This window comes from Perca fluviatilis, chromosome 12 (genome assembly GCF_010015445.1).
Source record: "Perca fluviatilis chromosome 12, GENO_Pfluv_1.0, whole genome shotgun sequence".
Classification (NCBI taxonomy): domain Eukaryota; kingdom Metazoa; phylum Chordata; class Actinopteri; order Perciformes; family Percidae; genus Perca; species Perca fluviatilis.
Window position 1 is genome coordinate 15,215,911 of NC_053123.1, and position 26,908 is coordinate 15,242,818.

Genomic DNA, 26,908 nt, shown 5'->3' on the forward strand with positions numbered 1-26,908 from the left:
CTGGTGTTACACTGGGATGCTTACTGAAGAAAACCCATATGCCCCAAAACAGACAAAGGCAATGTCAGGGTTAACACATATGTATCAACTTGTGCTGGACAGTTTTACTGTCTGATTGTGTAAACTAAAACAATTTAAGGTTAAAACACCGACCACGGTCTATGGGCCAAAACCTCACAAATGAGCCAATAAAAACATTTGGGGGAGAGTGGGTGTTTTGGGTTGACTTATTGTATTTTTATTAATCGATGTTTGTATTTAATTCATTCGTTACTCTTATTTAATTATTATTATGTAGTTATTTATTTATCATCATTTTTATTTGACCTCAATATTTCTTAAATCCTGGCTCCAGCCGTGAAATGAGCTATTTGCACAAGAGACTACGCACACACCCATAATTTAACTCACAGTGTGCACAGTGCCATATGAAACGCTGGAGGGCGTTTGTTCTATTACATTTCATTCCACGGACTCGTCTTAAACTCAAGAACACCTCAAATGACATGATCGCAGTTTGGTACAGTTGGGAGTATGTTTCGGTGAATAGGTACAGTATTACGGTGAGGAGCCAAGAGCAGCTCTCGTGTGAAGCTCTTTAAGATAACTGCGGAACATGTATCACTGTAAACAGGAACTACCTTATCGTTTTTTGCCGTTCACAGTTTTTATCCGGAGCCATAACAGAGTGACACCCAATCTTTGAAAGAGGGAAAAGAGAAGATGGCAGGTGCCAAAGTAAGTTACTTTCTCTTACATTTTTTAAAATAATGTATTTACTCCTGTGTTCAGCTTTGTTAGCTAATGTTCGCTGTGTTAAATGGGCGGTTTCCAAACGTCAGAAACAAATGATCTCTGTCGTTGTGCTTCAGAGCGCTAAACGTTGGCGACATGTTAAGACATGTTGGTTGAGATTGAAGCTAACATTGCCACGCCCCCAATTGATATATAACGTTGTAATGTTGTAATGTAACGTTGCCTAAAATAATACCATTTGAAAAATAAAAAATGCTTTTGTTTGTTTTCTGTAGTCAGCATTGGTGTTGTGCATGGATGTTGGGTTCTCCATGTCCAACTCTGGCCCGGGCGAAGAGCCTCCCTTTGAACTTGCCAAAAAAGTAATCCAGAAGTTTGTCCAGCGCCAGGTAAACTTCAACTACACATTTGCAAAAAAAAAAACAAAAAAATGTAACAAATAAAATCTACTTTGATGATCTCTGTCAAATTTGACAAACACGTCTTTTACTAGGTTTTTGCAGAGACCAAGGATGAGCTGGCGTTAGTTCTGTTTGGGACAGACTCCACCAAGAACTCACTGGACAAGGATGACCAGTACCAGAACATCACTGTGCATCGTCACCTTATGGTGCCTGATTTTGAGCTTCTGGAGGAAATAGAAAATCAGATCCATCCAGAGAGTCAGCAGGCTGATTGTATCCTGTTTGCTCCATACTTTTGATCTGTTTATCAGTTAACTTAATATTGAAGTAAGGCTACATCTAATAATATTTTAATTGTCAGGTAACAAATTGATTAGTGTTTTGAGATTACTTTTATCAGACCCACCTTAAGGTTCCTGTTTTATTGGATTTGTATGTGTATTTCAATTGGAAATTATCAATTTACTTTGACTAAATCATTGTTTAAGTGAATAATTATTTCAGAACTAAAATCTATAATTTAATGACTCATAAGATTAGATCCACTCAAAAGATGTCTAGTGTTTTGGAATCAATTGTCTAAAGTGGGCTCTCCTGTGTGTTTGCTTTAGTTTTATTTTCACTATGTGCCTTTTAATGTGCAACGCAGTAGATCATTCTGATAGAGTTGTAAGGTAAACCCCAAACACTTTGACTTTAATCATGGGTCAGATCCTGTTTTTTTTTGCGTAGAGAATCTGTTACCTCCTTAACTCCTGTTCAACAGGGCTGGATGCTCTTGTTGTGTGTATGGATCTTCTTCAGACTGAAACAAAGTGAGAAGCTGCCTGCATCTTATACACAATTCTCCTGATTCACAAATAAAAAAACTGATGTCCATGCATTTAAATGTTAATTTTGCTGATGGGATTATTATTATTTTTTCAATGACATTGTGTTTGGTGTTTCTTTTCAGGGAAAAGAAGTGTGATCGTCTCAACATTGTCCTCTTGACTGACCTGAACACTGAGGCCAACTCAGAGCAGCTGGACGTTATTATTGAAAACCTGAAACAAGCTGGCATCACCCTGCAGTTTTTGTAAGGTTCAGACAAATTCACCAATGTGTAATTTTGAAGCAAATATAATATAGAAGCCCCACAAATGTCCCCAGTGAAGTTATAGAATAATGATAATAGTAATGCAGTTGTGTGTGTCAGTACTTTTGTCATAATTATTAAAATGTCCTAATACTTACTGTATTGTTATTAGAAGTCACTCTGGAAGACGGGATTCTGCTCAAACCTTCCATGGTACTTTCATGGCATTGACTTATACCTATGTATCCTTCCTTCCTCCAAACCATTCTCAGTTTGCCTTTCCCTGCGGGGGACGATGAAGAGGGTGGAGGAGATGCGGACGGAAGAGACCCTGGTCAGCCGGGCACAGGCAAAGGTCTGTCCAAGGAACAGAAGAGTGGCCTAGACATGGTGAAACACATCATGCTAAGCCTGGATGAGGAGGACGGCCTGGGAGAAATTTACTCCTTCAGGTTGGCGTGCTCGGGATATTTGTCATGTCTCGCTTCTTTCTTCTTCACATATCTTTTTCTCTCTGAATCACATGGTGCTTTCTACATTTAAAAGTAGTAAATGCTATTAGTTGATGATGTCATATGCCACTTTCCCTTCCCGCTGTAGAAAAGCAATTGAGCAGCTGTGCATGTTCAAGCGCATCGAGAGGAGACCTATGGCCTGGCCCTGTCAGCTGACCATCGGCAGCTGTCTGCCCATCCGTATTGTTGGATACAAAGCAGTAAGTTTGCTGTGAATGTCACTGGATGAATATACTACACTACATGCTTATTACACAGCTTTATTGAACAAAGAGATGTCCACACGTAATCATGTAGTATTGTTGTACTTGTTGCCTAAGTATTGTAAATGTGTAGCAGTTTATGTATGCGTTACTCATTAACTTACTGTATGTATAAGGAATCCTCCAAATTTCTTTCACTTTACTATTGTGCCATGTAAATACCCAGATGACAGCTCATCAGTTATAGTCACATAAAGGTTTTCTCATCCATAAATACTACTCCCCATGTGTTCCAGGTGACAGAAGAGAAACTGAAGAAAACCTGGACTACAGTTGACGCTCAAACCAACCAGAAAGACGACGTGAAGAGAGAGACTGTCTACTGTCTGGATGATGACAATGAGACAGAGGTGCAGAAGGATGATACTATCCAAGGTGAGAAATGTGTTTCAAACAAGATAACTTAATGTTGTACTTATAACTTAATAACACCGTAAACAAATGCTTATTTTTTTCGTCCACAGGTTTTCGTTATGGAAGTGATATTGTTCCCTTCTCCAAAGTAGATCAAGACCAGATGAAATACAAACATGATGGGAAGTGCTTTGCTGTTCTCGGCTTCTCCAAACAGAGCATGGTATTATACTGTTTGTGCTAGTGGGATGTACATGGCATCTAAAACAAATCTCGGATGAAGTAAACCTAAACCTTTTAGACTGAGCTGGTTACTTTATTCACCTACGGTTTCTTTTCACCGTCTGCCTGCAGGTACAGCGCCATCAGTTCATGGGGACTCAAGTCATCAAGATATTTTCTGCCAAGGATGATGAGGTGAGAACGGAGGGACCCTACACATTGCTGGGGACTACGTGTTGATACTGACCTGTTTCGGTTTCTACTGTTCTGTCTGAGCAGCATGCAGGAGTTGCGCTGTCCGCTCTCATCCGAGCGCTAGATGAACTCAACATGGTGGCCATTGTACGTTACGCCTATGACCGGCGCAGCAACCCTCAAGTAGGAGCAGCCTTCCCGTGCATCAAGCGGGACTATGAGGTGAGATCACACACTCCTAAACATGCTGTTTAAGTAAATTAACTGAATCTGTGTCAAATAGCACAGAGTTAATTGTCTGCCTCTCTCCCTCAATAGTGTCTGATGTACGTCCAGCTGCCCTTCATGGAAGACCTCAGACAGTTCACATTTCCTTCTCTTGCAAACAACAAAAAGTTCACTCCATCAGGTACAAAACACCTCACAAAACTGACTTTAACTAACTCACAAACTCACACATTCATGGTAAACTGACTGCAGATTCTCCACAAGAGGGAGCCTTCCGATCATCCTCATCATTGCAGCAGCAGCAGCAGCAGCAGCTACGGTATTGCAGGTGTGAACATGACATTGTTGCCCCCTTCAAGTGCAAAAAGCTGTTGCAATTTTAACACCGTTTCACTAGGTTCCTTGTATGTAGTTTGCACACACACACACACACACACACACACACACACACACAGACACACACACATTGTCTACATTTGCCGTTCTTAACTGCCACTGCTCTTATTTAACTAGTTTATATGTGGCACTGGTTCAGGATTGCAGGTCAGATGCGGGCTGGCGCTGCAGCTCAGCTCACTAACACTGTGTGTATCTTTTTAAAGAGAGAAATAAGTTCACTAAGAGATGAATGGACTTGTGTGTTATGTGATTCGTCTAGACACTCAGCTGTCTGCTGTTGACTCTCTTATTGACTCCATGATGTTGGTAGAGGGGGATGATCAAAAGGACATATTCAAGATCCACCACATTCCCAACCCTGCCTTCCAGAGGCACTTCCAGGTACTGCAATACGGTTTGTATTTCAGAGATACACTACTTGTATTACTTACTTAGTCTGAGTTGAGGCAGATACGGTTTTGAAGGAGGGGTATCATTTTTTCAAGTCAGCAAAAAAAGATTTCATCTGTCTGACTAGAGCTTCACCAGCTAGAGGCTGTTGATATTTAACCAGGATTGCCTCCTTCTTCAGTCACTGTCTGTCTCACCTCCTCTACCCAACCTTTCTTTCAGTGTCTGCATCATCGGGCAGTAAGCCCTGGCACCCCTCTTCCCCCCATGGAGCCATGGCTGAAGGCTGCTCTTGAGCGCCCTGATGTCATTAGTGAACGTTGCCAGGCTCCACTAGAGGAGATAAAGAGGAAGTTTCCTCTGACAGAAGTGGAGAAGAAAAAGAAGCTCAAGACTAGTGCTCAGATTTTTGGCAAAGAGTAAGTTTGATTAAGTGTGTGGTAGTGGGTGTTTGAACGTTACAGACAGGGTTGTTAGTCATGTTGTAGTCTGGGCCAACGACAGTACATTTCTAGTAGGCTATAATTGCCTCACAGCCAGCGCGCCGGATGGGCCGCGCCTTCCACTCTCATTGTGTTGCTGTTCTCAAAACACAAATCCTGGGGGAAAAACAACAAACTTTGAGCTAGCAAGCTACACGCTGAAAATGGCAAGTTTTGATGAAATTTCTAAAGTTAACTGTTCACACAATACAGTAACGTGAGCTATTTAAATAAGATGGATACATGGTTGAACGTAACTTGCTCTTACCAGTGTATCGCCGTGTGTATTTTGTCCACAGGAAATTAAGTAAAAGCCGTAAATATATTTCCTGTAAATCTTTACAATCATTCCCCGAAAGAACCAAGCAGGCTTGCCTTGTTACACGATCAAAATTTCATCAAAACTTGCCATTTTCAGCATGTAGCTTGCTAGCTCAAAGTTTGTTGTTGTTTCCCCAGGATTTGTGTTTTGAGAACAGCAACAAAATGAGAGCGGAAGGCGCGGCCCATCCGGCGCGCTGGCTGTGAGGCAATTATAGCCTAAAGAAATGCAAACAGCCCATAGCGGGTTTTTTTTTTCTCCTATCAGGGAATGTATGTATGGTAGAGCCAGACCTTACTCCAAGCGCTGTGGAGATGTATTGTAGTGAAATGTAGTTGTCTTCAAAATATTCATGTAGATTATTATCTTTCAGTAGTATTTTGTAAGTGTCTGTGCGGAGGCTTTACTGATTATAAAACTATTTTCAGTGTTCTAACTGACCGATTTTGCCATTTACAGCTCCGAGGAGCCAGATGCCAAGAAGGCAAAAGGAGATGAAGAAGAGGAGGAGTATAGTCTGGCTGACATTGCTGAAGGCTCTGTGACTTCGGTGAGAATCGGGGGAGCTGGATTGCATAATAATCCTAGAGAGATAACTGCTTTCTATAAAAAAATCATCCATTCCAAATAACGTACTTCACCACTTGTCTGAACAGGCATACTTTAAAGTTTCCATTTTACTTCAGTTCTCACTAATTTAAACACTTTTAACCAGGTGGGAAGCGTGGATCCAGCCAGAGACTTCCGTACTCTGATAAGGAAGAAGAGTCTTCCATTTGGAGAGGGTGAGGTCCGGTTTTGTTTTTTCTGGCGAGTTGGTCTGATAAACATCTTTTCTGTTTGTATTATAAACCATCATGATCCATGTTCCGCCTGTGTAATTGTGTTTATCTCTTTGTTTGGTTGTGGTGACCCCGTGTCCTTTCCAGTATGTCAGCAACTGACTCGCAGGATAGAGCAGTTGCTTAGCAACAAGAACACACACTACTACATGAAAAGCATCACCTGTATCCAGGCTTTTAGAGAGCAGTCCGTTAAGGTAAATAAACATTCTCTATCTTCCATTTAGGGAAATATATGATGATGTGGATTTTTCTGTTATAAGAGTCTATGTGAAATAATCTGGACATATCCAAACGCATAGTTTGGGTTTTGCTATGGAGATTATGAGTCAATTTTGAGAAGATTACAATGGGTCTGTTATATATCTCGAGACTTGAACCGAGGACAGTTCTTGTCTGAGTATGTGCTTTTTTTTTTTAGGAGACTCATAAATAGATTTTGAATGTTTCATATCTTTCGTTATTCAGCTGGGGGATGCCAATCTGTACAATGGCTACCTCCAGTCCCTAAAAAGAAGCATTCCAAACAGAGGGCTGGAGGTCTTCTGGGACCTGCTTGTTCAAGGTATGATAAGCCTCTTTACTCAAGGCTGCAGGATTTCTCTCAAATCACTCCTCCCTTGAGATGAGAACACATTTCCACATCATTTCTTGAGTGCAAAATAAGTAAATGATGCAATGTTGGAAGCTGGATGATGCCTGAAAATGCAATGCAGCCCTGAATCAAAAGTCTGCAAAAAGGAGTTTGGTGTTTTTGGACTTGATTCTTGCTGTTTGATTGACAGATGCCATCACTCTGATCAGTAAGGACGAGGTTGAAGGAAGCACTGTATCCAAAAACGAAGCTAATCAGGTGACTCCCCTATTTAAACCAGTGTGAGCGGTTGAGGAAACGGCAACTGTTTTACATATTTGAAATAAAGGTGATCTTGAGAAGGTACTCCTACTTACTGAAGCCTATTTTGTCCCTCAGTTTGCTGAACATACTGGAGATATGATTTTTATGCTCTGTTACTTTTCTGTGCCTTTTCAGGTTTTAAATATTTAACTGTTCCAAGTGCCCCCAAACTTCCATTAACCATTTCCTGTATATTTGCAGGACGGCCTATTGAGACCTTTCTTATAAACTCTTTATACAAACTCTCCAGTCTTACATCTTTTTTTCTCTTCCTGTGCAGCTGGACATGATGTAAGAAGGGAGGCAATGGGAGTGTCTGCAGAGGACATGCAGAAGAATGTCATCATTCAACTCGGCCAGACCAAACCAGTTCAAAAAATTTCAGCCGTCCATTGCTCTGGCTCCTACTTGGGGGACCCCTGATTGTTGTAACTGGTGATACTGAGTAACTGCATTCATACCGCACAGAATGGTGTTTGACTTAGCTAATGTTTACACTAGTACTATAAACTTTTGCAAGGACTTTATGTTGAGGGCTTCAGATGCTTTTTGTCCTAAATGTCAAAATTATTGTAATTTTAATGAATATCTTGTTGTAATTCCGTGGTAATTTTCAGTAATGCTGGATTGAGTGCTTTAAATCTCAAGATTTATGTGCACTACATATCCTTTGTGACTTTACAGAAGACATCACTCCAAAATACTGCCAATAAACTGCAAGTTTATTATCTTAAAGCTCAATGGTTGATGATGAATTCTCGTTTTGGTATAACAAAATATTGAAGATGAACACAGTTTTCGTGACTGAGTCGTAGTAAACCAGTAACTCATGGTTAAAAAGCTAGATTAACAGCAGTAGCACCACCATGATGTTCACATCCATGTGTTCTCTCTTTAACACACCCACTGGATGAAACGGTCAAACAAACTGGAGTGGGGCAGAGCGGAGAAGTCTTTTCCTTTAAAGATGGCATCCTGGTCATCCATGGCCAGCTTCACTAGGACTTTTTGGTCAATGTCACTTCTTGTGGCTACCACTGTGGAGACAATCTGTGCCCTGCGCATGGCACTAACCGCTTCGTCCAGGTCTTTGCTGTCAGTGATGCCATCTGTGATAAAAACAAATGAAATCTCTGCGTTGCGTCTCGTCTGGCGAGCATTTTCTCTACCCAAGATGTTGTCAATGGTGTTGACGATGGCAGGCCCTACGCTTGAAGAAGATTCCAGATAAGGTAAACGTGCCAAGCCGTCGGCGATGATAGCACTGTCGTGTGTGAGAGGAAATGCCATGTGGAACTCATTCTCTTTGCCAAACTCTATCAGTGCCAAGCGGGCTCGCATACGATCAGTCTGGCTCTTGGCCAGTCCCAGTCTTTCTGCCACCTCCTGCACAAATTCACGGACATGCCGGAAGTTCTCCACCCCCAGTCGCTCTGAGCCATCTAGTAGAAATACCAAATCCACTGGCCGCTGGACACATGGCGCTACATCAGGTTCTGTAATGAAAGAAAACAAATCACACACTGAGCTTTATACCTTTTATACCACTGAACAAATCCTCAAGCCACGAATAACACCTACCACTTTTACAGGGAAGATCAGGGCACACAATCGTAGGATCTGGAAGGGAAATCAAATGGATATAGATTAGACAAATGGTCATTAGGACCAGTATTGTCATCCTGCTGTGTGTACTGGTACAGGCTTACTGGGACAGAGCACAGTCTCCATCTTCTCTATGAAGTCATCAGCCACCAAGTCAACGTATCGCTTCATCCCAGTGACGCGTTCCTTGTTGTTGCACGCGATCGACCCCAGGATATTATCATCCTGTTTCTTTTGAAACATATCACCAACCCCGATGGCATTCACCACCACACCGTTGTTGCAAAGGTAGAGCAGATCTTCATCGTCGCGGGGGTCATAGCGGCCATCTGTGATGACCACCACAGATACTTTGGCTTGGGCTCTCTTGCCATCCCTGATGAGTGTATCATAGGCGAACTTGAGAGCCGAGGGTGTAAAGGTGCCCCCGGCAATCCACTTTAGCTCCCTCACTGCCGTTTTAAAGTCAGACATGGAGTTGATGTTTGGGTCATTGAGGCGAATGGCCTCAAAGGTCCCGTTGTGACTGAACTGTACAACTCCAACTCTTGTGCCTAGAAAAGGTGGAGATGTCAAATTTTTCAGATGAGGCTGTTACGCTATAGGTTGTTAACAAATCCCACAAAAAGATCACAACTAAAAATGTCTTAGTTTGTCTGTCAATATTTTACAAATGCTTTACCCTGTTTTGAAAATTGTCACAAATATGTTTTTATAATTTTTTAAAGTGAAAATATATTTGTTGGGGATTACTTTCAGTCACGTATTATTACACACACTGCGGCAGGATGCTGTATGTGGAATTGACTACAGTGTCCATGGCTGTTTTGTGCGTTTCATTACTTTTTAGACAACAATGGAGGTCTATGCAACACAAGGCTTAGGCTACACAGATAATACTTTTCAGTATCATAAGTTAATTGTTGGTTTTGGTCTTTTCACCGGATTTGTTGAAAATATGAAAAATATAAAATATTGCCAACCTTATCCTTTTAATTTTTTTTGTTGTAGGTGCGTTTTATCAATTAACAGAAACATTAATACAACAACATTTCTAATGTTTGGCTTTGTGTTCACATCAGTACAGTATGAAATATCAACTAGTTACACTTTTGATGAAATATGCTGAAAATATGCAACGCTGACTGAACTGTATGAAGAGTGTAGCGCCAACATGGGGTCCTGTATATTTGGCTCTAACTTTATATTCAATGGTGGATGAAGTGATTCACTCTTTTGAAATGGCTAATCTTTTATGGCAATCTCTACTTGTTACTTGAAACTGTGTCTGCAAAAGGATTTGAAGGGACGTCTGTGCTGTGATTTTGCTCAACCGTACCGGTTAATGACGCAGGGTCGCTGGCCATAGATCCCAGCCTGTTGATGGTGTTGATAACAAAGTTCTTTTCCAGGGTGAAGTTTGTCTGCCCAACACTCTCTGAGCTATCAATTACAAATACAATGTCCATAGCTCCACAGTGCTTCTCACAGTCTGAGACAAAAGACAAGAACAGGATCAGTTTGTTGAAAGATACTCAACCATGACGCTGTATTTGATCAGTGATAGTATTTACCACAACAACCACACGTCTCCCTGACATAAGCCATGACATCACAGTCCTGCAGTGATAGGTGAGCATGTTAGAAGCAATACAACCAAGGAAATCTAATTAATATAGTATTTTCTAAACTGTAATTCTTTTTTAGGTTGACTTACATTGAGCCCCGGATCGCCCTCTGGTCCTGGCCCCCCCTTGCACAGACACACAAAGAGAAAGCAATGTAATTGGATCTCAAATTTGCACGCACATTTGAGTGGTTGTGCTGTTGCTTACATTGGTTCCAGGATCGCCTCTGGGTCCTCTCTCTCCCGGCTCGCCCCACTGACCTGGCTCCCCCTACGAAGAAAACATTTTTCAGTGGAAGTGACTCATTTCTGCATGAAGTTCAATTTCTTTGGAAGTAATATTTTTTTTCTTTGTGATGTATTTTTTTTTTTGTTCTGCAGAAGACTAGCAGAACGTTTCAAACCACTGCCACTAACTGTAAAGTTTGTAGGTCTGCTTTACGAAGCGTTTCTTAAGAACTAAGCACCACATGGGCTTTCATTTTCTCACAGGCAGAGCAGGATTCCCAGGGCTCGGTTTACACCTTTCGACCTTTAGCGGACTTGGGCACACAGCTGGGGAACGTTTTTTATGCGCAGTGCTTGGTGTTATTTGGAACTACGCACAAAATCCAGAAGCAAAGATGACGTTTATCTGCGCTGCGCTTTGCCTCTGTGGCGCAATATGCTCTGCGCCCTACCTCGCAGTTTTATCTCTCATTATAGCTTTAGGGGGGACAGGCCATGTACATTTTAAGGCGTTCTCTGCACATCATGAACATCAATTTTTGTTTTGTCAATCTACATGTCTCTGCTCAAAACACAGCTTGCTCTGACTGACACCCAAATTCCACTTCCAACATTTTGTTATTAGTCTTACAGGTTTTCCCGGTGTTCCTTTATCTCCAGGTTCTCCTTTGGCTCCACATTCACCTCTGCCCCCCCTGGGTCCTCTTCTACCTGGATCACCTCGGTCTCCCTGGAAAGATCGGATTTACTTTCGACTCAAGTATGCAACACATGCCAACATTTTGTGAGGTAAACAGAAAACCGTACAGTGGATCCTCTCGGTCCAGGATAGTTGAATCCCGATCTTCCTTTGTCTCCCTTTTAGAAGATTGAAAAGTGCATCAATCACAAAATGTTAGAGCATTTTACATGATAAACGTGATGAACAAAAATTTTTTTTACACACATCTGGTCCAGGGGGCCCAGAGTCTCCCCTTGCTCCCGGATCTCCAGGATTTCCTATGGTGCCCTGCAACCACAGAAGAAACTTTCAACAAAGGTTTTATCATCTACCGCGCATTTCACTCAAATTTTTTGTCAAGAATCCACTCAAAACACAAGCTCCAAAAATGGGCAGATAGTATTGATGATTAAAATGTTATAAAGAACAAACATTTCCTCCGGGGGCCCCTGGTTCTCCTGGCTGACCCCTCGGCCCTGGCAGTCCTAGGTCTCCCTGGAAGAGAAAGTAAGAGAGAAAACATTATTACGGGACATCACCATCTGCTCCAGCCCACATACTCACTCTAATTTGAATTTGGCAATGGGGAAGGATTTCCTTGGAAGTGTTTTTATCACAACAGGCTTGGCTTGGGTTATTTTGGCTGCACGACCACTACATGAAGGCAAGACCCCACTAGTGGAGTTCTAAGGAAGACCGGCCGACATTTTAGGAAAAGGCTATGTTTTTTTTCTGCCAAAATCCACCCACAGTATGATCACCTCACCTTTGTACCCTTGAGTCCGTCTTCTCCGGGACGACCTCTGCCTCCCAGTGGCCCTCGTTCTCCCTTGACAATAAAAAAAAATGTGCCCCAGACCATTAATCATCAACAATTGTAAACACATAAGTTTCAGCAGAATATGGGAAACATTTTCTTGAGAATATGGTGAGGAAATGCTTTATAGCAACACAGAGCCAAATCATACAGGGTAAGGAAGTGATTTGTGATCTTTCTCTGGAAGTGTAAATCCAAGCAGAGTCGTCTTTCTCACGACCCCCCCCCCAACCCCACCCACCCCCACCCCCCCCTCTCTCTCTCTCTCGCTGCTGAATTCCCCTTTAAGGGCAATAGAGTCCACCGCAATTTGTTTGTTTTACACTAAAATTGGTTGTTTGGCTCTCAGATCACCAGCACCAGCGCTCTCTTCAAACAGGTTCTCTCTGCTATATGTTTTTCTTTTATAACACATTACACTTCATTTCAGATGAAATTCTGTAGTATTGTATTTCCTGCAGCTTTGCCAGGTTGGTCTTTAAAAAGGCAACTGCTCTCAGTGCAACAAACCTGCACCAAAAACAAAATTATTACAAAAAAATATAAAAATGACTTGATGAAAAAGTAATTAAAGTATACATAAATGTAGTCTGAGCGCCAAACTTACCTTCTCTCCTTTTGGCCCATCAGGACCTTGTCCTCCCTTTGTTCCAGGATCTCCTCTCCTTCCCTGTTAATATGCATTCAATAATAATTTATAACAAACTACGTCAAATTCTCAAAATTATATTTAAAAAAAAAAAGAATAAAAAAATGTTTGAGATACCCCTTCGCCGTTTGGTCCAGGCAAGCCAGGAACCCCCTGCAAGAGGTAATAGTTTTAAATCAGGATCAAGAAGCTTTGTAACATTAACTTACAGTAATATATAACAAGTAATTCTAAGGAAAATAAATGTTGTTTTGTACCGGAGGTCCCTTTTCTCCCGGTGGCCCTGGATTTCCAGCATTTCCATCTTCACCCTAACGAACAAAAGTGTTTGATTTAGCTTTTCAGCAAAGGAGAATCTTCATTTTCTGACAATGTTTTCTGTTGTGTTTTAATTTAAAGGTCACCTTTGGTCCTTGGCCACCCGGAAATCCAGGGGGACCTGGCTTTCCAGGAAGGCCTGGGTCACCCTAAACAAACCATAAAACAAACAAACAATAAACAACCATGACTGAAGGCATTAACTAATTTGCATTAAACGTAGGGCTGGGCGATATGGTGAAAATCAAATATCACGATATTTTTTTATTTATTTTTTTGAAAATATGTTTAAGTGTTCCAAGACCAGTCCCCATGCCCTATCAAACGCATTCTCCCTCCCTGCAATCATGAATCTGATCTTCTCTAAGCGGAGGACTTCACCCAGCTCTCTCAACCACATCTCAAATGAAGGGGCAGCATCTGACTTCTAAAATCGCAATATACGTTTTTTAGCCAGTACCGTACCCAGATACACTGGCCATTTGTCCCTGCCAGAGTTCAAAGCAGTGTCATTTGTAGAAACCAGAATGGCCACAAGGGGGTCGGGTATCCACTGCTTGTTGAAGGCTTTTGAGAAGAAATCAAATACAGAAGACCAGAGTGAGTGGAGGTTAGGGCACGTCCAAAATTGGAGTGTGAGGGTGGCCTCTTGGTTTTTACACTTATTACAAAATGCTGATACGCTGGGAAACATCTTGCTTACTTTTACTTTTGAGTAATGCAACCTGTGTATTACTTTAAATTGTATTAGATTATGTCTTGCATTCACTGAGCACCTAGGAATGTTCACAAGACATGAATCCCAAAATTTCTCAGTGAGGGGCATCCCCAGTTCTGTCTCCCACTCAGTTCTTAACCTATCTGTGCTGGTTGGTTCATGGTTGATCAATATCTGGTATAATATTGCCACTGCTCTTTTTCTGCCTGGCCGAACAGCGTTTTCGAGTGTGTCATGCCTTGGTATGTCTGCAAGTGTAGACAAGCAAGACTTAATAAAATGCCTGATTTGTAGATATCGGAAAAGATGAGAGGCTGGGAAACTATATTTGTTTATTAATTGCCCAAAGGACATGAAGTGCCCACGCTGATACAAGTCCTTCAAACATTCCACTCTTTTTCCTTCCATAGAGCAAACACAGGATCCGTCCCCGAAGTTTTAAAGGCATGGTTGTCGCAGATAGGACTGTCTGTGAACATGTCTGGGGCTTTCAAGTAAATATCACGATATTTTTTACCAAATACCTCGATATCGATACCACAATGATATTGTAGTGTTGACTATTGGTGCTTTCACAAAATATTTACACAATAAGATTTTTTATGAATAATCATCAGTAATGTGGATATGATGACTAAGTGGTTAAAGGCAAATAATAGAACAGCTAGAACAGTCTGGTAAGTTCAGGAAATGACATCACTTTACTGTAATGCAGCCTTTTAAACCAGGAAAAGACAACACTTATTCCATATTACGATATTACGATATCCAAAATCTAAGACGATATCTAGTCTCATATCACCATATCAATATAATATCGATATATTGCCCAGCTCTAATTAAATGTCTAAAAGTCTACGGGAAACATGATATAATGAAATATTTTACCGTTTCTAGTTTTAGATCTATCATGTCGTAAAAATTCTGACCTGTTAGCGAAACAAGGTCAAAGATCAGAGGACCATCAAAGTCTTTAGGATTGATCCTCTGATTCAAAAGTTATAAAAAATATATTTCACTCTGGGGCAAATGACCAACAGTGCCATCCCTTGAGCTCTAGCATGGCTAATCACAGTTTACAACGTGTTCTATTCTCAACAAATTTTTGATTCTGTACTGTTTTAAAATACTGCACTATTTTCAGCCACTAAAAGACTGACTGAAATATCTCACAATTACTGAAGGATCTGCTATAAAGTCTAGTACAGACATGTTCCCCAGAGAATAAAACCGACTGACTTTGGTGATCTTCTAATTTCTCCTCTAGTGCCACCAGCTGGTTGACATTTATGTTTTTCAGTGAAATGTCGCAACAATATTTGGATGGATTTTTGAGAATTTTTGTTTCTTGTTTTCTTGTACCTCTCAGGATGAATTGTAATAACTTTTCTTCTGGGGCCATCATCAGGTCAAGATTTTAACCTGTTGTATACTTTGCTAAATGCCCGTAAAACTAACAATATTCCCATCAGCCTCAGCTGTACAGTTTGTTTGGTGCTTAGCAAATGTTAGCATACACGGTAAACTAAGATGGTAAACATAGTAAACTTTATACCTGCATGTCATTGTGAGCACGTTAGCATTAGCTCAAAAACACTCGGCTGCGTACAGCCTCACGGAGCAGCTAGCATGTCATGTTTTTATCTGCCGATATCTTAAATAGGAGAGGAAGATTGATTTAACACAGACCTTTACTCCGTTGTCACCAGGTAGCCCAGTGTCACCAACATCTCCATGGTAACCATCTGGTCCCTTTAAGAAACAAAAAACAAAAGTAGTTCAGTAAACTAGTAAACTAATCTTTATTAATAATCTAACCAAATATAAGGTTTCTCACCTTGGTCAAAATATTGGCATTTAACATTTCAAAATAGCACCTTGACAGCAATATGTTACAAAAACAACGAATTGAGTATAACTGCTAGACTTACCTTTTCACCTGGATCACCTTTGCAACCAGGAGCTCCAATTCGGCCAATTTTACCCTGGAGATTACCCAGAGACAATGATGTCATATCAGTATACTGAACAGATTAGAGCCATTGTATACTGTATATTTGACTTTTTAGTATGAAGACTCACCTTTTGACCGTCAGTTCCATTCATGCCAGGTACTCCTGCTGCACCCTGAGTATTTGGACGTCAATGAAGACAGAAAATGAACTACAGTACACACACACTGACAGTGTCAGATGTAGTAGGGTATAAAATATGTGCATGCATAACATTTATACCGTTATTTACCTTTGCTCCGACTGTTCCGATTTCACCCTGACGAGATAAAGAAGCGGCGTTAATTTAACAGACTTTTGTTTAATTTGACAGACGAACAGAAAAAGTGGATTATATAAATATTGCTATCTTACCTTGTCACCTTTCAAACCAGTCTCCCCCTATATCAGACCACATAAGGACATGTTATTGAGATAAAGACGTATAACTTAGTTAATGTAGCTATGTAGCACACAAAACCATCAATCAGGGCCTCAGCAAACCTTTGAACCGGGTTGTCCGATTGGACCTTCAATGCCGGGATCACCCTGTAATGTAATAAATTATATTTGGCATTAAAATGATACAATATTGTGTTTTACAGAATTTTTGTGTAATAACAATGCTAACTTCTACCTACCTGTTTACCCTTTTCACCACTTGACCCAGGGGTACCTGTGTCTCCTTTCCTTCCCTAGAAATAAGTAGAAATATTGGCATTTCAACAAAAAAATCTTTGGTACAAGCAGAAATATACATTGTTTATATATTTTTGATTTTGTTTTTCCATACTCACTTTTGGACCTGGAAACCCTGGAGGTCCAGGGGGCCCAGGACGTTCATAGCATGTATGTATATTACACTACAAGATCGAAGAGGACAACAGAACAATATTAAATGAAGTAATGAATAAAAACAAGAAAAGTATGCCTTTTTAATTACTAGTCTTGTTACTAACTAATATAATACTAGTCTTTCTTACCTGTAAAAACGCTTGATGTTTCTGCAAAGAACAAACAACAGTAAATGAAAAATACCTGATAGTGATGAAATAATTTAAACCCTTTACCGTAAGAAAGGAAAATATTTCAGATCACCATGGCTTGTATGATACGATCAATGGATTCAGTCTTTATTTCTGGTCTTCCTTCAACGATGTCCACAGCTATGTAGTCATCGCGGTACATTTCAGACGGGGAGCTGGCTAAATCCTTCATCCCTAATTCATCGATGCTCCTGGATGCTGCCACTGAGAAAATCTGGATATCTTTCTCACGGGCCTTCTCTGCCATCGCCTTTATCCCTCCACAGGGCTCTGCTGTCACATGACCGTCAGTGATGACCACAGAGAAGAGTGCGGCCTTTACCCCTGAGTAGTGCTGGGTCATATGCTGAGTCATTCTTCTGATGGCACAGTCGGTGTGGGTGCCTTTGCCCTCGTATTCAACCAGATTGAGGTTCCTGATGAAGTTCTCCTTGGTTGTGAACGGACTGAAGATATGCTGTGTCTCAGAGAAGTTCAGGCCTCCTAGGGACCACGAGATCTTGATCTGGCCCCTGTACTCCTCTTCATTCAGCCTCTGGGCAAACATCTTGGTGAACTCCTTAATTTTTTGCACTAGGCTCCCAGGAGGGGACTCCTGTAAGGCGATGGTCTCTGAGGTGTCGAGGGTGAAAAACAGCCTGATGGGACAGTCAATTATCCCATCTGGAGGAGAGAACATCGACAGAAGAGTAAACATCTTTATTGCTTTATTGAACTTTAAGTGTAATTTGTGGCACTAGACACAAATTACAATTGTAATGTATGCAGTGGTGGAAAGTTACTACATTTACTCAAATACTGTATTTTACTACTTGAGGTACATTTACTTTAGCATTTTCTTTATTCTTCTACTCCAATACATTTCAGAGGGAAATATGGTACTTTTTATTCCACTACATTTATTTCACAGCGTTTGTTACTTTACAAATTAAGACTTTTGCACACAAAACATATGAAGGGCTTATAAAACATGATGCTTTGTTATAAATTAAACTACCCAACAGTATATACAAGTAGAGCTGAAATGATTGGTCGATTAATCAATGAATTGATTAGTCCATTGACAAAACATTAATTGGCAACTATATTGACAATTGTTAAGTAATTGTTTTCAAGCAAACATGCAAAACATTTTACTGTATGGTTAGTCTATATCCATGACATTCCACAGCGCTGTGGAGGAAGGTCTGGCAATGCGAGACTACTGTATAGTTCAAGCTTCTGAAATGTGAGGATGTGTTTCTTATGCTTATGATAATTTTAATCATGTTAATTTACTTTTAATAATTGTGAGTTTGAACTATTGGTTGGACAAAGCAAGCATTGTTAAGTTGTCACAATAATACAACAACACTTCCAGGGACCATTTTTCATAATGGGTACTTTTACTTTTGATACTTTAAGTACATTTTGTTGCCAATACTTCTGCACTTCTTGAATACTTCTTCCACCATTGAATACATGACAAGGCCTCAATTCTTTAAAAAAATAACAATCATATTCTACTGAGCTAGAAAGAAATTAATGGAACTTACTCTTGCAATCTTGAGGTCTGGGTATAGGTAGAAGTGGAGGTGGAGTCGGTCCTGGACTGTCACCTCGCCCTGGGATTGGCCTGGGTCCTAGATCTTGAGGGATTGCAGCTTGGAGCATGCACAGAAAGATGAACCCTGCGATCATTGCCATTGACTGCAAAAAACAAGACAATGAAGGAGAAGACTGTCATTGAACACTAACTTTTAACTCCAACACTCCTTTTAAATCCAGGAAATAGCTGTCAAAACAAGTGAGTCTCCACAGTGCTTAGGAATGCTTGTCGTTGTTTTAAACAACGTCAGTGAATAAGCACACTGTTTGGAAAAAGAGTACAATATTTACAATAAAATTGTAGTTGAAATGGAAATTTTAGACGTTGCATCCCACCTGCTTGGTGAAACTGACATCCAGAGCGGTGGTTCCCAAACTATTTCAGGTCAAGAATGATAAAACACAAAAAAAGACAACAGAAGATCAGATTTTGTGTAAGGAGGGCCCACAATGAGCCCTCTAAAGAAGAAGTGAACTGTTTGGTGCGAGCTGTTAGCGGTGTGCTGTAGGAAAGGATTACTTTGACGAAAAGCAGAAAGTAAACATCAACAAACTACAAATTACTATGATACAAACTCAACTGTTGGTTTAGTGTAACCCTAAAGCTAGGGGTCCTGAAACATAAAGATGGATGAAAATTGTATCGAAGAAAAATGAATCCAAGACAGCTGTATTGTTGGACAGTTGTGAAATGTAAGCCTAAGTACATTTACTTGAGTTAATCGCTATACTTCACAGATTTATAATTTACATTAAAAACGTATAAACATTTTATAAAAAAAAGAAGATGCATTGCTATTAAACTACAGCACAGTATATAAAATAGAGCAAATTAGCTCCAGTGGACCAGCTACAACATTGGAATGCTGTTTATCAGTGGTGGAAGAAATACTACTTTTTAAGTAATGTAGCAATACCACAGCAAAGAACTATTCTGTTACAAGTAGAAGTCATGCATTCAAATGTTTCCTTAAATAAAAGTTGGCTAAAGTTGTATTGACATCAAAATATACTCAAAGTACCAAAAGTAAAAGTACTCACCCTGCAGAATGGCCCACTAGTTTTATATTATTGGATTATAACTATTGATGCATGAATGTGTTCATCGCTTTAATGTTGTAGCTGGTAAAGATGGAGCTCATTATCGTTACTTTATATACCTTATCTGCTTTGACTTTCCCCTCGGGGATTAATACATTTTTATCTTAATCTGCAATACATCATCATGTATTTGTTTATATTTTGTATTATTCATCTGAATCTGCAAAGTAACTAGTAAAGTGATCAAATACATATAGTGAAGTAAAAAGTAGCCTACAATATTTGCCTCTGAAATGTAGTGGAGTATTATTAAGTATAGCAGAAAGTTAAAAGAGTCAAGTAAAGTACCTCGAAATTGTACTTACTGTAAGTACAGTATAGTTAAAGCACTTAGTTACTTTCCACCACTGCTACTTATACATTAATTGTAAAAAAAAAAAAAATAATAAAGTCAAGTAAATATGAACAGAAGACCAATTGCTTCATAATTTGAGCTGCGTATCTGGTCGGTGATTACACACAAGTAAACCTTTGGAAAAGTTAAAATAAAGTGTATAGCCTACTCACCGCGGCGACTGTGCGACCTCAAGTCAAATCTACAGTTAGCTGCAACTCGAGACTGTCAGAAAATGCTATGTTTCCTGAGACTCTAAACTAAATAATCATCTCAATCACAAAGTTCCCATATCAGCGAACTCAGTCAGGATCAGTAGGATCAGCTCTTGGTCGAGGAGCCGCCCGTTTTATCTCAATTGACGCACGAGCGCGTACTGGGGTGCGCGCACACGCACACGCACACGCACACACATGCAGAATTCATTTCATCGTCTGGTGTTTGACATAGCAGCTGGAGTCAAAAGAGACAGCACGGTCTCCGAAACAATGATGTGATTCTGGAATTAAAACTGTTGTACAAAGACACACACACAACATGATGAACTAGTCTATGTATATGCATGATCTGGCAGGCTTAAAGTGGGAGTCACAGACTGATTCTCTCCAAACAGCAGCTTTACAAACACTTCAACTCCACTGCTTCACATCCTTACATGGAGAGAGCTGCACACCCTCGCCTTCTGTTTATATTTCGAGATTATACAGCACCAGAGATGCCATGTTGGAATGTTACTGCTGCAACTATCCAAAAATGTTAGTTTATGAAATAATAACATAGGCTAATGATTTGATTAATCAGTTAGTTGATCAACAGCCATTTAGGTAATCATGTATTAATCAAAAATGCCAATGCATTAATCCTGAATTATATTAATTTCAAAATTACTCAGTACCACTAAAACCACACTTTTTTTCTGTTGCCAGTAGGTTGGGCTTTTCCCCACTTTTGTGTGTAGCCTATCCTTGAGGTCTAACAACTCTCCTTCCTCATAAAACATTTGCAAAGTGAAACCCTTGAAACCCTACAGTGCATTGTTAACATCAATGTTTACTTCCATCTTAACTTACTAGCAAATGTCTTCTTCAATGCCTATTAGTAAAGGATTAGCTATTTTCAACCTGTAACTCTATTTCCTATTACTTTTTTAAAAATTATTATCTCGTTAAGGTTACCCAAATGTAATTAAGTTTTGTTTCATATTGTTTCACTGAATTGGATGACACTTCAGGCGCTGCAGGATGAGCTTAGTTCTCACTGCCACGAGACATAAAATTAATTTCTCATTGTCTCCTGAACGACATTTGTCCATTCAGACGCTGTAGATAGATTATAAATGACCTGTCTTTTTATTCTCTCTCTCTCTCTCTCTCTCTCTCTCTCTCTCTCTCTCTATATATATATATATATATATATATATATATATATATATATATATATATATGTATATATCTTTAAAACAAATAAATCAAGGGCAGAGACTTGCAGTAACTGTGGCGAGGTCACTCAGTGGTCCTCATGACTAAAACTTTATGCTTCATTTAACTTTAGTATTTAAAAGCAAGTACATATATACTTTGGTGAAAATGTTATGCAAGGCACTTAACAGACTCTGGAGTGTAAAACCTCACTGTAAGTTTTCCCATAGCTGACTAAGGACTTCAATAAGATGAATCAATTATGTTTTCATACTGGGATGCATTAAGTGCTGAGGTTAATCTAAGGAGAAGGAGCTGTGTACTGTAATTATGCATTATTTTAGTAACACAATCATTTGCTGAAAATTTTATTGCAATACATAGAAATTAGCTAAGGTCTATCAATGTAAAACAAATATTTAAATATTTATTTTCAGTTTATATTTGACTTTCAGGATTTAATATTTAAGGTAATTATGTTTAGCTGCAGATTTGTAAATCCACGATGTTGGACTTTTCCACCAGCACATGAATACACCAAAATAAGGCTTAAAGTGATGGTTCGGAGTAATTTCACCCTACGGTCCTTTGCACCATGACCTCGAGCCAAACACCCCCCCCAGAAGCTTTTTTCAGCTGGGTTGAACATTGGGAGAGTTAGCATAGAGTAGCGTTATCAGCTGAAAAGCTTAGTGCAGGGGCTAATGGACCCAGGTTTGTATCTGGTAAATGACCCCACTAATAATGCCAGAAATGATACCAAACTTCTACACTAGTACAAATAGGTTATGCATTCATAAAACGATGGATTGGAAAGTTTGTAAGTACACCAGAAGTTTATGTAAATAACACTTGCCTGCTGGCTTCTGCTCTCTGCTGTTGTTGTTGCTGCTGCCGGCAGTAAGACGAGTGCTTAGGGCCGTCTACAAATTACAACAACAAAAAGAGATACAACAAAAATATTTATTAATTAAACTTTTTTTTTTAAATTAAGTGCTGTAGTATAACTAGCAGGAGACAAGTTATAATTGAGGTAAGTTTGGAGACATTACCTTATTTAATCATTAACTTAACAAATATCTTTGTTGTATCTCTTTTCGGTGTTGTAATTTGTAGACGGTAGGGGTGGGCGATACTGGGAATTTTGGTATCGATCCGATACCAAGTAAATACAGGGCTAGTATCGCCGATACCGATACCGATACTTTTTACTTGTAATGTCACGATCATTGAATTATTTTGTGATTTTGCCTTTAGTTAGTTGATTATGATTATGATAAAACACAGGACAAAGATCCTTTCTTCTTTGGGGTTCTCCCCCCTCCTCCTCCTTCCTCAACTTTTTTTGCAGCTCGGAGTTCTCTCTCAGGTGAACTGCTTTAATGTGTTTTTGCAAATTGGTGGTGTTACCACAGTGGCGAAATACTTTTTTGCGCACATCACATGTGGCAGTGTCCATATCAGCTGGAGTGAATAAACTCCATACAGCGCTTCGCTGTTTGCACACTGCGCACAGACTTGGAGAGACGCTGTGCTCGCATGAACACGGAGAGAAACTGCAACAAAAGTATCAATCTCATCACGACAGTATCAATCCAATACCAGTACTCATCTTGGTATCGATACTATCGATTTAGATCGATACGCCCAGCCCTAGTAGACGGCCCTAAGCACAACAGCAGCAGCAGCAGCAGAGATGAGAAGCCAACAGGCAAGTGTTATTTACATAAACTTCTGGTGTACTTACAAACTTTCCAATCTATCGTTTTATGAATGCATAAACTATTTGTACAAGTGTAGAAGTTTGGTATCATTTCTGGCATTATTAGTGGGGTCATTTACCAGATACAAACCTGGGTCCATTAGCCCCTGCGCTAAGCTATTCAGCTGATAATGCTACTCTACGCTAACTCTCCCAATGTTCGACCTAGCTGAAAAAAGCTTCTGGGGGGGTGTTTGGCTCGAGGTCATGGTGCAAAGGACCCTAGGGTGAAATTACATTGAACCATCACTTTAAAATAAACTACTACAACAACAACATCTACAAAGGTAGCTGCAAGCTTGGAGAGGAAGGCATAGGGTATAAGGATTGTAAAGAACAGATGAGAAGATCTGACCCTCACATAAACCATTTGCTGTTTATCCAGTTCCTTGCTCACATACATTACTTTAAGGATGCAGCTACCCATATTTGGAAATACCAGATCTCCATCACAACAAACTAAATATGACCCTCAAGTGAATGGTGAAATCTTCACTGTCAAAAACAAAACAAAGGAAAGAAACGCATTGAAAAATGTGCTAAAAAAAACAAAGAAGTTGTGAAAAACAGGCCTTTTTCAGTATTTTTCAATTATTGTACAAGGTGGTGTGTTTATCGACATTTAAAAGCAGTGTGTTCAGGAAGTCCCTCATCAGGAGATCAGTTAGAGAAATGCATCTATTGACCTGCTCACAATGTTTAATGTTTATGTATATATATATATATATATATATATATATATATATATATATATATATATATATATATATATATAGAGAGAGAGAGAGAGAGTGTGTGTGTGTGTGTGTGTGTGTGTTACAATTTAGGAGTGAATTAGTTTATGTCTAATTTAGCCTAAATTGTAAGTTGGCCTAGAGTACCTTTGTCAGTTGTGTTGAGGGGAAATCCAGGTTTTTAGTGCCAGTTAGCTTTGTTTAGTGGACGTTTGTAGGAGCTGTGTATGGATATCTTGGAGTTGTATATTTGATTGGGGCTTCAAGGTGGGATTAATCAGGAGTGTTTGGTGTTTTGTGCAGGAGTACCTCTTCCTCTGTTAGGCTTGGCAGCGAGTACTCCTATGGTACTCGTGGTGTTGCTTTAGGTGGCGGTGAAGGTGGGTAGAGCTATTAGCTCGGGAGCATCTCCATGGCTGTGAGAGGGTTGCCAGTTTTTCTGGTTGCTTTTTTCACACCACTGGTTTAGAGTGCATAAGTACCCCCCACCATTAACTGCACGAAGACTAGGGGTGAGTTAGTTAGCTAGCTTAAATGGTTGTGGTTAGTTAGGCAGGGATGAGGCTCCTGTTTTAGTGTTACTCTTGAGTAGTTTTTTCCCTTTGTGTCCCAATCAAAGTTTGTGTAGCTGGTGAGAATGACTTCTTTCATAGATAATTTTGTTCAAAATCCTTCAGAGTCTCTTTTGGAGCAATGCACAAAAGATCAGTTGTTGAAGATGGCAGAGCACTATGGGGTTGATGTTGTGGATAAGAAGCTAAAGGAGAGTGTTAAAACTTGTTTAAAGGAAGGTTTGTTTGAGAAGGGGGTTTTGTGCAGACAGCCAGTGGTTAGTCCAGTGGTTAGTCTGGTTGCTGGCGTAGGGACTTTGACGTTTGAGCAGCAGAAGGAGTTGTTGGAGTTGCAGCTTAGGCAGCAGGTGGAGTTGGAGATGTTGAGATTTGACAAGGAGATACAGCTTCAGACCATGAAGCACACAACTGAGCGTACAAGGTTGGAGGTGCAACAGTATCAGTTACAGTTGGTGAAGGATGGTAAGCTATCAGACGTGTCAGGTATTGGTGGTCACGAAGTTAGGGGCAGGAGTACTCAGTTTGATTTGGTTAATAATCTTCGCTTGGTTCCTAAGTTCAGTGAGTTGGATCCAGACATGTTTTTTTCTCTGTTTGAGCGTATCGCAGATGCTAGGGATTGGCCAGATGCAGACAGAACTGTGTTGTTGCAGTGTGTTCTGACTGGTAAGGCACAAATGGCCTACTCAGCTTTGAGTGTGGCCGATTGTAGGGACTATGAGACTGTAAAGTCTGCAGTGTTGAAAGTCTATGAACTTGTCCCTGAGGCTTATCGTCAGCGGTTCCGTTCTGGAGGTAAGCTTGACGATCAAACTTACATGGAATTTGTTCGTGACTTGATATCGCTGTTTGAGCGCTGGTGTACAGCATCTAAGGTTGACACTTTTGAGGGTCTTTGCGATCTGCTTATCTTGGAGCAGCTAAAAGACTCAGTTCCTGGGAGTGTTGCTACATTTATTAATGAGCGTAAAGTACGGACACCCAGGGAGGCTGCTATATTGGCGGATGAATATGTGTTGACCCACAAAAGTGTTTTTGGAAGTAATGTCGATGGTCGCCAGGAGATTGACCGTCATCGTGGTCAGGAAAAGTCAATGTTAACAAGTGACACACTGCCCTATAGGTCAAAGTATGGTGGGTGGAGTGTTCCAGTTGAATCTGATGCTTGCAGGTACTGTCGGGAGAAGGGGCACTGGAGAAAGGATTGTCCACTGCTGAGAGGAAAGTTTTCCGGCCAGGTGAAGCCTGTTGTCATGGCTGTTTCAGGCATTGCATCTGTGACCTCGAAGGCTGATTTTTCAGCCTTCATCTCAGAGGGGTTTGTCTCACTGGTGGGAAGTGCTGTGCAGGTTCCTATTACGATTTTAAGAGATACCGGTGCATTAGATTCTTTTATTCTTGAGTCTGTGCTCCCATTTTCTTCCAAAACTGATACTGGTGATGGTGTGATCTCTCTTGGTATGGGAATGGTTCCTTTCTCTGTTCCTTTACATTTAGTATCCCTTAGTTGTGGTCTTGTCCGGGGAGAGGTGTCAGTCGGCATCCGGCCTCAGTTGCCTGTTGAGGGTGTTCATATGATTCTGGGGAATGATTTGGCTGGGGATAAAGTGTGGGCTGTCGGGGTGCCTGATGTTGGGAAGCTGCCAGTTGGTTCCTCTGTTGTAGCACACTCAGTGAGGCCACAGGACTCTAATGACATGTTTCCTAAGCCACTTGTCGTCGAAGGCCACGACGTGGATTTGAAGAGGATCATAGCACGGGACGTGGCAGATAACCCTGACATCCTCGCCAACGTTAAGAAAGTTTTTGTCAGCGGTGTGAGGGACCACATTGAGGTGGACAACCTGACAGAGTACTTCTCTGGGTTCGGCGTGGTGGAGGAGGCTGTGATCATTTCTGACAAGCAGACCGGCAGGAAGAGGGGCTTTGGATTTGTCTCCTTCAAGGACACCGACTCAGCCACCAAAGCAGTGCTGACAAGGTACCACGTCATCAATGGGAACACGGTGGAGGTGAAGAAAGCTTTGACACGGCAGGAGCTGTCCACCAGTGGCTGCCAAAGAGGTCGCAGAAAGGGGACGCAAGATTCTGGTGGGGGATCTGGGGGATAAGACCAGGGAGGATATCCCAACCAGAGACTGAGGCGGTCGTTTTTGCAGCCGTATAATTTGGATATTGGTCATATAAAAGGGTTTGACCAATGTCATCGCAGGCGCGCTGTCTCGCGCACCCCTAGATCCTTAGTTTCATGTTCTTAATTGTTCTATTTTCTGAGTTATCCCCTATTTCCTCTGTTTTTCTTTGCCTTAAATTGCTCCTGTAGTATCCAGGG

At 40.6% G+C, this 26,908-nt stretch overlaps 2 protein-coding genes across 2 annotated transcripts; one reads left to right on the forward strand and one right to left on the reverse strand.

Annotated features, from left to right (window-relative positions):
- Positions 1-457: 457 nt before the first annotated feature.
- Positions 458-7,330, forward strand: xrcc5 (X-ray repair complementing defective repair in Chinese hamster cells 5). The gene is made up of 20 exons (XM_039818293.1): positions 458-550; positions 666-738; positions 1,032-1,145; positions 1,250-1,433; positions 1,927-1,975; positions 2,116-2,238; positions 2,511-2,690; positions 2,839-2,953; positions 3,253-3,391; positions 3,481-3,593; positions 3,725-3,787; positions 3,872-4,009; positions 4,106-4,196; positions 4,674-4,795; positions 5,027-5,223; positions 6,068-6,158; positions 6,324-6,393; positions 6,538-6,647; positions 6,919-7,015; positions 7,236-7,330. The coding sequence occupies exons 2-20, from the start codon at positions 724-726 to the stop codon at positions 7,328-7,330; spliced, it is 2,106 nt and encodes a 701-aa protein (XP_039674227.1). The 5' UTR covers positions 458-550; positions 666-723.
- A 719-nt stretch (positions 7,331-8,049) lies between these two features.
- Positions 8,050-20,441, reverse strand: LOC120569706 (collagen alpha-2(VI) chain-like). Its single transcript, XM_039817726.1, has 29 exons — positions 20,264-20,441; positions 18,992-19,031; positions 18,604-18,757; positions 17,121-17,731; positions 17,006-17,026; positions 16,820-16,885; positions 16,664-16,717; positions 16,527-16,571; positions 16,398-16,424; positions 16,276-16,302; positions 16,114-16,158; positions 15,963-16,016; positions 15,721-15,783; positions 13,400-13,462; positions 13,253-13,306; positions 13,113-13,148; positions 12,954-13,016; positions 12,296-12,358; positions 11,962-12,024; positions 11,755-11,817; positions 11,616-11,666; positions 11,440-11,538; positions 10,789-10,851; positions 10,671-10,706; positions 10,528-10,573; positions 10,293-10,445; positions 9,058-9,507; positions 8,930-8,968; positions 8,050-8,844 (listed from the first exon to the last, which is right to left on the reverse strand). The coding sequence occupies exons 3-29, from the start codon at positions 18,752-18,754 to the stop codon at positions 8,243-8,245; spliced, it is 3,108 nt and encodes a 1,035-aa protein (XP_039673660.1). The 5' UTR covers positions 18,755-18,757; positions 18,992-19,031; positions 20,264-20,441; the 3' UTR covers positions 8,050-8,242.
- Positions 20,442-26,908: the final 6,467 nt, after the last annotated feature.